The following is a 10,757-nucleotide window of genomic DNA, read 5'->3' as shown; positions in this document are numbered from 1 at the left end:
CTCTCTCTCTCTCTCTCTCTCTCTCTCTCTTTCTCCCTCTCTTGGCTTCCCCCTTTTCTTCCTCTCAAACATCCTCTCACAACCTTTAAACCCTTTTAAAAGGTACAAACACAAACATATACTGATATGTGTTCGTTTATACGTTAAATACTCATACAAATAACCACTCCAACATTTACACACGCGCGCCCTCACTCGCTCTGCCAAAGCAAAAGTAGATCTACCTGTGATGTTTGATCCGGACGTACTGACCCTTAATTAATGTTCTAAAAGTAGACATTCGGGCGAAACAGTTGTTTTTTCATCACTGTATAGAATCTAATAATTACTTATGCTTTCTCTTTATCAATTTACTGTTGACAGGTGCGAAACGCTAGAAAAACACGAACCCTCACAGCATGGCTCAGATTCTATTTGTCTACCGTCAGGAAATTCTTAAAAAATAACATTACTACGTTGTACTTATTTGTCTCGTAATGAAATTGATGGTGGATCTCTTCAACTGACACGTGCTGTGAAAACCGTTGATGGACGTGTTGAGGTCTGGGTGGTGATGCCTATGACTGATTAGAGCTGAGAGAATCACGACAAACATTCTCTAACCGTATTGGCTTCCAGGTATGTATTGAGTTTTATAAAGTGTTAATTAAAGAGTTCGTTGTATTTCTTCTGATTTACTTAAAAGATTTATTGTAGTTGTTTATCACCTCCATGGACACTATTCCACATAGATTTGTGAGGCAGCGTGGTGGACAGGCTCTCGTCAAAATAATGAAATCGAAGAAAACAGCAGTTTTCTCCCTGCTTAGCATTTTTTATCAAATTTTTGTTTTTTGGCTCAACACCTTTTATGTCTATTTACAAACACATTCCTTTGAGGATTTCACGTTGATTAAAGGCACAAAAATATAAACTTACAGTTTCCATGGACTCTCCAGCCTTGGAATTTACCAAGCTTTGGCGGCCATTTTCTCGCTAATTTTACCTCTTAAATCAGGTGACCCCCACCTCCTTCTATTCAAAAGATCTCCACTTCTATGGAAGATGGGTGGGTAATTGTTTCATTGAAAGCAAGACAAATGAACAAGCTGTAAGATGATACCAATAAATCAATATGCCCAAAAATTGACGAGAGCCTGATTCCACCAAGCTGCCTCACATTTTTATTTTGAAGGTAGGCTGCTTCTACTCTGCCTGTCAGGACACACACAGGCTGTGAGTGATACAACGTCTCAGCAGACTTGATTAAAGGAGGCACTTGATCGAGATCCTATCCACATTAGAATTGAACTCACGCCCGTCTTCTATACACGACAGTGAAGTGACCTATCACTACACCACAGACACTGGTCCTCTCTTAAATGAATGTCGTTTTTTGGGAATAAAAGTGAAGCAAAAAAATTAATTAATTCGGACAATCACGACAAATAAGGAGATTAATAATATACAAAATGATTGAAAGAAGGTGAGTAAGTAACATGAATAAAACTAAACCAAGAAGCCCAGCTCTTGAAAACCAAATTTTATTGATAAAAAACAAAACAAAACAAAAAATATGAAAAAAGGGAAAAAAACCAACATGCTCTTTTCATGTTGCGGTCCGCTTTCAGCGAGGACGGCTATGCACTTCCTGAAGATAAGGTGCGAGACTAACAACCCACTTAGCTCTAAGTAGCAACACATTATTTAGACGCTTGGTAAACATTATTGTGAAGGGAAAATTGTGGACTTCTTTGTTTTGTTCTGTTTGTATATTCTATAGATTGCTTTCATGCTAGCTAATGAACGTGGTCTTTTTGTTTTTGTGGTGCTGATAATAACAATTATAACGGCAACGATGTTTTGTCACTACTTTCTAGAGGGCTGTGAATTTTCACTTTGGAACAGAAGATAATTTCAAACTTGTTTGATAAATAAAACAGTAATGTCCTAATTTTATTTTCAAATTATTCGACGTTTTAAGAGCACAATAAATGAATGTCCCATAACCCAGATACTGTTAAAACATTGTAAGAACAACCATGTTCTGTAAACACATTGTACCAACAACCGCTTTTATGTAAACAGATATGACATTCGTGAGGTTAAGAACGTGACTGTCGTGCCTTGCAAGACGACACTCTCACATCAATGTGGGAGTCAATTTTGTCTGCTAATCATGTTATAGCAACCACAGGCACTGATGGAATCTTCTCTGAATGACTGACTGACTTACTGACTTACTGACTGACTGACTTACTGACTTACTGGCTGAGTGACTGACTGACTTACTCACTTACTGACTTACTGACTGAGTGACTGACTGACTTACTCACTTACTGACTTACTGACTGAGTGACTGACTGACTTACTGACTTGCTGACTGACTGACTGACTTACTTATTGACTTACTGACTTGCTGACTGAGTGACTGACTGACTTACTCACTTACTGACTTCCAGAAGCCCCCAGCCGCCGGGGTCACGTGACCACCACCAGTAGCCTGTATCACATTCCATCCCGTTGTCCTTACGTTACTTTTGAAGTTGGAGGGCCACCGTTATCGTCGCCTGTATCGTCTGTCCCAGGGTTATCACCCTTATCACCCTCTCGACTCCCGAGGTGATCATCTTGCCTCTCGACAAAAGGACAAGGCTGGTATCGGAGGAGCCACTCTCTGTCTTGTTGTCTGGCCGCCTGGGCTCCTTTTTGGCACCACCTCTTCCCTCCCCCCTCCTCCTCTCTCCTCCACACTCCCCCACCTACGCATCCCCGAAAAAGTCTTCCCCACCCCCAGTCAAAAGGAAATTATTAATTTGTAAGAAATAAACCCATGAACAAATAATTGGGTAATTAAGTAATGAATGATTGATAAATAATCAGTAGATTAATACATTTATAGTAAATGGGTAAATGAATTAAAAATTAATTATTTAAAGGATAATGATAGTAATGTGATATCTTAATATACAAACCTGAATCAGAAAAACTATACAATTTTATAGATGAATCAGTTGATCAATAAGTCAAAGAGTACATGAACACAAATTGAACGAATGAATGGATAACTGTAACCAATAAATTAATGTATTCTTTAAAGGGCGTATCACAACTTACAATATCCAAAGATTGTTATGGTCTGCGTCTGTTCTTGGCTCATTCAGCCTAGATCTGATCCGTCGTAATCTTGCCGTTATCATATTTTCTAGCTATACTATAAAGTGTTACTTACAAATTACACCAACACACCCCCCCCCCCCCATGTTTTGGAACCTGCATATTACATAACTTAGGTCTTTCTTCAACTAGGGAACTACACTTTTTTCTACGATTGAAGACAAACGTGACGTCACTGTGGAATGAGACCTTCCGCATGTAAACGAATAAAGCTTGTCCGGTAAAGTTTTTGAGACAGGTCGATTGGGGCAAATAAAAAGGCTGGGAGGGGGGGGGGTACTTCATAACACTCTTGTTTAGGGGGGATTTAGAAGAGCGGTGGTTAACAATGTTACTATGAATGCATTTTAAACTTTCAGACTGAGATTTATGTCCTCATTTTTTTTTATTCATTTCACCTTAATTGTCAACAGAACTGTTCCAAACTCTACCGTGTGGTTGTCAAGTAGGTGAAAATAACTTTTGTTTCGTGTGAGTGTGTGTTGTTTTTTTTAAAAACAGATGTAGATCTGAATCTTGCTCTACATGTATTTGAAAAAAAAACCCCACTCATTTTCCATACTTTTCCCAAGCTCGTTCTATGAGTGGTTTTGATGGTGCTATGATAATATATTATTGTTATGGTCTGCGTCTGTTCTTGGCTCATACAGCCTCGATTTGATCATGGCGAAATCTTGCCGTTATCATATTTACCAGCTGTAAAGTGTTACTCACCAACGCTCTCCTTCTTTGTCTTCAGTTCCAAGAAAGGTACTTTTTATTTTTCATGTTTCTGTTCGGACATTCGTTTATTAAAATAACAGACATGTATCTACTAGATGGAAGAGAGGAAGGGTGGTTGATAACTCGTAAATACTTCGTTGACCCAATAGATTGGTCTACAAATGGGTGGGCGGACAGCCTACTCGTTTGAGGAAAAATCGATTTATGCCTATCTATAAGGCGTAATGGTGGGAGGAAGGGGTGAAGAGGGGTGAGAAACACACCCACCCACCCACACGCACACACACACACACACACACACACACATATATATAATCACGCATAAACACATACACACACACACACACACACACACACTCTTTCTCTCTCTTTTTCTTTCTCTCTTTCTCATGCTCTGTCTCTCAAAAACACTCACTCGCACGCACATACATATGCACATACACACCCCACAGACACATACACACAAACACGCACTCAGATACAGAGAAAGCGATAGAGAGAAAGAGAGAAGGGGTAAGAGGGAAGGGCGCAGAGAGAGAGAGAGAGAGAGAGAGAGAGAGACAGAGAGAGAGAGAGAGAGAGAGAGAGAGAGAGAGAGAGAGAGAGAGAGGGTGATGGGAGAAGAGAATAGAAGAAAAGAGACGCTAAAGTAAAAGGGAGGTGAAGAATTGAAGTGTTAAAGTAAAAATAAATCGACGCAAGATGTCCTTGAAAAGCCTATTCACTTAGGTTACTCTGACAGTAGGAAGACATTCACCCTTGACGCTGTACTGCATTCTATTGATAAAGCATTATATCATTTAGACTAACCCCCCCCCTCCCTCAACCCCTCACCCCCGAAATAAACAACACCAAAAAAAACCGGGAATCTGAAGCACCACTCATTACAAATCATGTGAATTGAATAACCGAATCACTTCATGAATATTCACCCAACATTCCTGGAGATGTCCTGAAAGACGTCATGCACCTTGCTTGGACATGATGTCCAGATGATTGACAGGTTGTCCGGGACCTCGGGCACAGACTGAGAGACAAATACGATGATCGCTGAGACTTTTCTGAGAGCTTGTGGCTATCATCCAAGCCGCTATTGGTTGACACAAGAAGTGACAGGCCCACACTTCTACACGTAAGAAACGGAGATAACGAAACAGCTTTCACACTCTTGCTTGATTGGCTTCTATTTTTAGATTGTAACAGAGACCTTGTCGTTATTAGATTATAGCGATGTCTTAACCGATTGTTGTTTCTGTCTGAAGGTGTGTGCATGTTGGTTGTCACTGGGAAAGCGAACAAAAGTGACACTGTCTGTTTGTGAGAAGCTGTTCTGTTTTCAAGAGTTGACAAGTCAGACGTCCGGTTTTTTATGTTAAATCAAAAGTGTGAAAGTTGTTTTCGGAACAACATAGTTGACTTCTTTCTCCCTCGTTTGAATTTGGAGTGAAGATTGTAAGATTGCGAAGTCAAAGTTTTCCTCACTCGGTGCTTCGAAATTTTTAACGGAAAGGTATTTTGGAGCGTGCGTAAGTGTGTTCAGTTTGAAAGCTTTTTAGAACCTCTTCAAAATGAACAACGCTTATAGGGTTTTGTGAAATAACTCACACATACTAATAACAATCAGAAATTGAGCTTTAAAACTTAACGAAGTCTTCCTGATAAGAGACTTATCTTCCAGGGTCGAAAATGACTTTAAGCGCTAAAGCTCAAGCCTTTTGTGTGGAAAATCTGCTGAAACCTTCTGTGTCAAGAAATTCCTCAGACTCCCCTCAAAATCTTGCCACGTCGTGCAAAGAAGACATACTGTGTGTGAGGATTCCGAAAGTTGTGGAAGATTCACTGCGGGACGCTGAAGAAGAGGAGAGATATAACGCCGTACGGGAGAAGGGTGTCGAGGCAGGAACCGAAGAGAACAGAGACGATCGCTGTTTTGAAAGCAAACATCTCGAGCAGAAGGCGGAGGACAAAGAATGTGTCAGTCCTGCAGCCCCACACCGGCCAGCCTACTGCTTCTGCCACGGGGACATTTCCTTCTGTCATCACTCAGGCATTCTGTCTGTCCCAGGTAAGATAATCATATTAGATAACATGTCATTGTGTATAGTGCAAGTTCCCGCTCAACAGCAAGCTCTATGCGCTTTATAATCTGTATTATTGCCCACAGAACTGATAGCATTCTAAAAAAATCTCGAGTTCCTGGGAAGCATTCAGTGCAAACTGTCATTTATAGGCACAAAAACACTAACATACTGACAAGATAGGTCGCTGTCTATGGCCGCGTACCCATTCCCACCTGGGTGAAGTGAGGGAAAATTCCCGTAAAGTGCCTTTCCCAAGGACACAACGGCGGGCCTGAGGCTCGAAGCCTCGAACTTGTAACCTCACGATTACGAGCCCGGTATCCTAACCACTAGACCACCGACGCTAAACTTCTTTAGCAAGTACAGTTAGTGGACCGTTGGGGGATGCTGTAGTGTGTTTTCTTCCCTCTTTCCTGTTTTAATGTATAATATCGTCTTTATTTATCTTTTCCTTTTTTTCTTGGTGTGCTATTGTTTAGTTACATCTATAACCTTCGACATAATTTATGTAACTTTTTATATTTCATTCTTGTAAATGGCGTAAAACTCTTTTTAAAAGTAATCCTACATGTGGTTGTTTGAGAAGAAGTGTCCTTTTTGTAAAAGCTTCTTTCTTGTTGACTGAAGAGCATGGCATGATTTTCTATCCGCGTATCTGTTATGTACAAAGCTATGGTGTTGATAGCTTCGGGGACCAGTAAAAGCGAGAATGAAGGTTCGGGGGTTCAAACCCCATCTCGACCCGGCGTTGGGTCCTTGGAAAACCCTGTACAAGAATTTCCGATTTAGCTCGGTCCTTTCGGAGATTAGCGTTAAACTCGGAGGTCCCACCTCTTAAATGGCCCAAAAGACGTGTTGATAGGACATTAAACATATGTTATTATTTCACCATGATTCAATAGGTTATCTACTTGTAAATATTTCACCATGATTCAACAGGTTATCTACTTGTAAGTTCCTCATGATGCTTACATGGAAGTCCGACGTTGTGCACTTGGGATAGGCACTTTACACGAATTTTCAATTTGGCTTGGTCCTTTCGGAGGTGGACGTTAAACCAGGATGTCCCGCCTCTTCTATAAACGAATAATGTTAATTTGGGCGTTAAAACTATACCATTTAACCATTTATTTGGACACGTGAAATTAAAATGAAAAGGACGCCAATTTCAGTCATCGTTATGTCTTTTGTCCTTCAATATAAAGGAATTCGAGACGGTAGGTCTATGTTATGTTACATTTTGTAATGTCGTGCCAAATTCTAGTAGTTTAAAAAAATACAGTTGACAGTTTTCATGCTTTAGTTTTTCCTAGTTGTATAGAAGGTCAAGCTTGTGGGTTGTTTGACAATCTGTTATGTATTGGTATGACGAAAAAGCTCTAGGAGGTCAAATTATTATAATTTGAGGGGGGAGGGGGGTTGGGGGGGGGGGCATTGCATTGGCCAGGTGTTCAGTTGAACTAGCAAAAAAATTTGAATTTTATTACTGCAGTTTTTTAATCTGCTTTATCAGTTATTGGTAATTCAACAATACTGCGTCTGGATTTAGTTATAAATGTTGAAGAAATGTACGAGAAGATAAATTATATCGGAGTAGATTTTTTTTTTATGAGACAGTTATTTTTCTGTTCTGAAATACAAAATATAATATTGTTCTCTTGGCTTAGAACTCTCGAACAGCGTGTGGACGATTGATGGACACGATAGTTCACCAATTAGGCGTGGTATCGTCAGCTTTTCATCTGCAAGTCGATAAATACATTCATGTCAGCCCTCCTGATTTTGTGATTGAGAAGATTGAAAAATGAGAAGTAAAAGGTGCCAAAGACCCGCCCAAATCATTATGAAAGCGATACATTTAAATCTTCGATGGCATAACATTTTTTTAAAGTCAAAAGTTTTAGAAATTCTGTTCACAGTTTGTTCTAGTTTTCCATGTTGTTTTTCTCTAGGGAGATTAGATTGGTCTGATTCACCACATTTAAATGGGTTAGAAATGTTTTTTTTAAATTCCACAAACACCCAGAAATGAAAGATAAGATCTAGTAAAACAGTGAAGCAGATGGCAGAAATAGACGGCAACTAAAGAACAGAGAGTGTATTTTTTAATTCTTATCATTTTCTTTTCTTTTTTTTTTTAGAGTTTCGTTGATTCTGTTTTTCTATTTCTGTACTGATATGACCTACGTCATCCGAGCTTTACGTTACTTTTACACAAGCCTTTCCTCTACATTTTTTCCCCTCACAGACTGTCCCTTATCTCGTACTTACTATCTATCTATCTATCTATCTATCTATCTATCTATCTATCTATCTATCTATTTATTTATTTATCTATATATCTATCTGTCTGTTTATCTGTCTATCTGTCTATCTATCTATCTATCTATCTATCTATCTATCTATCTATCTATCTATCTATTATTCTCTCTCTCTGTATATCTCTCTGTCTGTCTGTCTGTTTATCTGTCTCTTTGCCTGTCTATCAATATATCTATTTTTCTCACGGTCTCTCTCTCTCTCTCTCTTTCTCTCTCTCTCTCTCTCTCTCTCTCTCTCTCTCTCTCTCTCTCTCTCTCTCTCTCTCTCTCTTCATCTTTTCCACTCTCTCTGTACCTCTCTTTCTCACTCCCCTTTCACCCTCTCTCTTTTCCCTCTATCTTGCTCTTTCTCTTTCTTTTTTATATTCTTTCCCAGTCTCTCTCTGTCTGTCTGTCTCTCTCTCTCTCCCTCTCCCCCTCTCTCTCTCTCTCTCTCTCTCTCTCTCTCTCTCTCTCTCTCTCTGTGTGTGTCTGTCTGTGCATGTGTGTGTGTGTGTGTGTGAGTGTGTGCGTGTGTGTGTGAGAGTGTGTGCGTGTGTGTGTGTGTATGTGTGTGTGAGTGTGTGAGTGTGTGAGTGTGTGAGTGTGTGTGTGTGCGTGTGTGTCTGTGTGTGTGTGTGTATTTGAATATTTTCCTTTCAACATTTAATATTTTCCCAACCAACTTAATGTCCCATTTTTTTCTCATATAAGCTTATAGCCACCCAACATTTCCCTCACCAAAACACTTCTGACTATCTCACAACTGTTCTCGCCACACATCACAATAAGATAAAAAATCGAGTAAATTAGAACACGGTACAATGCATCAATAAGGCATTATGGAATGCACGTTAAGGATCCCTTTGCCAATTTAGGGATGAAGAAAGTTCACCTCCAAATGGTGTTTATTAAGTCACATTCGACAAGTCATTTTTTTAGACGTAGGGGATAAAACTTTTCAAAACTTTCGGGAAAACCATAATTTTACCAATATGAAAAAATCCAACAATATCATGTACCCCTAAACAGGCAAAAAATATCGACTTCAAAGGATAAAAATTATCGTTATCATCATCATCATCATCATCATCATAATAATAATAAAAGCAATAATAATAATAATAATAATAAATATAATAATAATATAATAATAATAATAATAATAATAATAATAATAAATATAATAATAATAATAATAATAATAATAATAATAATAATAATGATAATGATAATAATAATAATAATAATAAATAATAATAATAATAAGCCCGTTAATGTCTTTTGATGGCCCAAGAATTTCCAAAGGAAAATTGTAATAATATTTCTTATACGAGACTAGAGTAATAATGTTTAAGGGGACGTGTGACTTCTGCTATGCCCAACTAGATCGATGCTAGCAGTTTGGCTTACTTCAAACATTTATAAACTTCATTTCCTTTCGTGGATGAACACAGTAACCGGACTGCTCTGTTGGTTTCAGCGAAGACTACAGGGGGAAAACGACTGTAACCATAAACTGAAAATTGGGAGGGTGCCAATTTTGAACGCTTGTTCACTCATTCATGTATTTCTGTTCAACTGTTGGTTGATTATTGTTGTCAGATTTCCCACTCAACAACACTGAACAATAAACCACCAGTCAAAGAAATGTGAAGCTTTTAAAAATGGCACCCTCCCAATTTCCAATCTCTGACTACAGCCATTTTTCCGCTGTGGTCTTCTGGGAAGCCTCATATTATGATTTGCTGCCCACTGTGACTGCTTCTCTCCATGTGAGTCTGTCAGGAGCACGGCTCTCCTAGGTCCAAAGTTATTTTTGAAGTCCTTCAAAGACATTTTCAAGGTGTCTTTGAAGCACCTCTTTCTGATGTGCCAACTTTACGATTCCCTGAAGACTGCTTAGAATAGAATACTGCCTTTGGCGAGACGAAAAAGCCAAGGGAAAGGTTAGAGATAAAAGCAGATGTTCGACTTGCGAAAAAAGTTGTGTTTTTTAAAGTGAGAAAGAGCGGAGTAAACATCAGGCTCACTCCCTCGCCCAAACACATTGTGTCTGATGGCAAGATAAAGACAACTAGACAAGTTAAACAAAAGATAGTCATAAGTAATACAAACTAACAAACAAAAGCTTAAGAGGTCAATAATTAAGATGATAGGAACTAATATGTCCAACAAATTGTCATAGCAATAAGAAAATGACCCAAAAGAGATACTAACCAAAGAATTCGCTCAACATTTAATCTTTGCCCAGACTAGAAGGAAACGTATACTATATGTGAAATTGTACCGAAATCATAAAGAAATTAGGCATAAAAGAATTCCACCAAACTAAAAAACTAGTTGTAAGATATGAGCAAAATACTCGTATTAACGTTATTGGTAAGTACTTTAAAAAATTTTCAAGACTAACACCATAAGAGAAATAAATCTCAATTTGTCACTTCTATTAAAATAGTTTTTAATTTAATTTATTATCATTAATGTTATTATTATT

General features: G+C 38.5%; 1 protein-coding gene across 1 annotated transcript in view; it reads left to right on the top strand.

Moving 5' to 3' along the window:
• Positions 1-4,487: 4,487 nt before the first annotated feature.
• Positions 4,488-10,757, top strand: part of LOC101860458 (T-box transcription factor TBX20) — a gene marked incomplete in the record, with an annotated part of 27,783 nt that continues 21,513 nt past the window's right edge. Inside the window, 1 exon segment of the mRNA XM_013080212.1 lies at positions 4,488-5,944. Within this exon segment, the coding sequence (XP_012935666.1) occupies positions 5,566-5,944 (379 nt within the window).

This window comes from Aplysia californica, unplaced genomic scaffold (genome assembly GCF_000002075.1).
Source record: "Aplysia californica isolate F4 #8 unplaced genomic scaffold, AplCal3.0 scaffold00005, whole genome shotgun sequence".
Taxonomy (NCBI): Eukaryota; Metazoa; Mollusca; class Gastropoda; order Aplysiida; family Aplysiidae; genus Aplysia; species Aplysia californica.
Note: the sequence above shows the minus strand (reverse complement) of the source record. Positions and strands in the feature narration are given on the sequence as shown.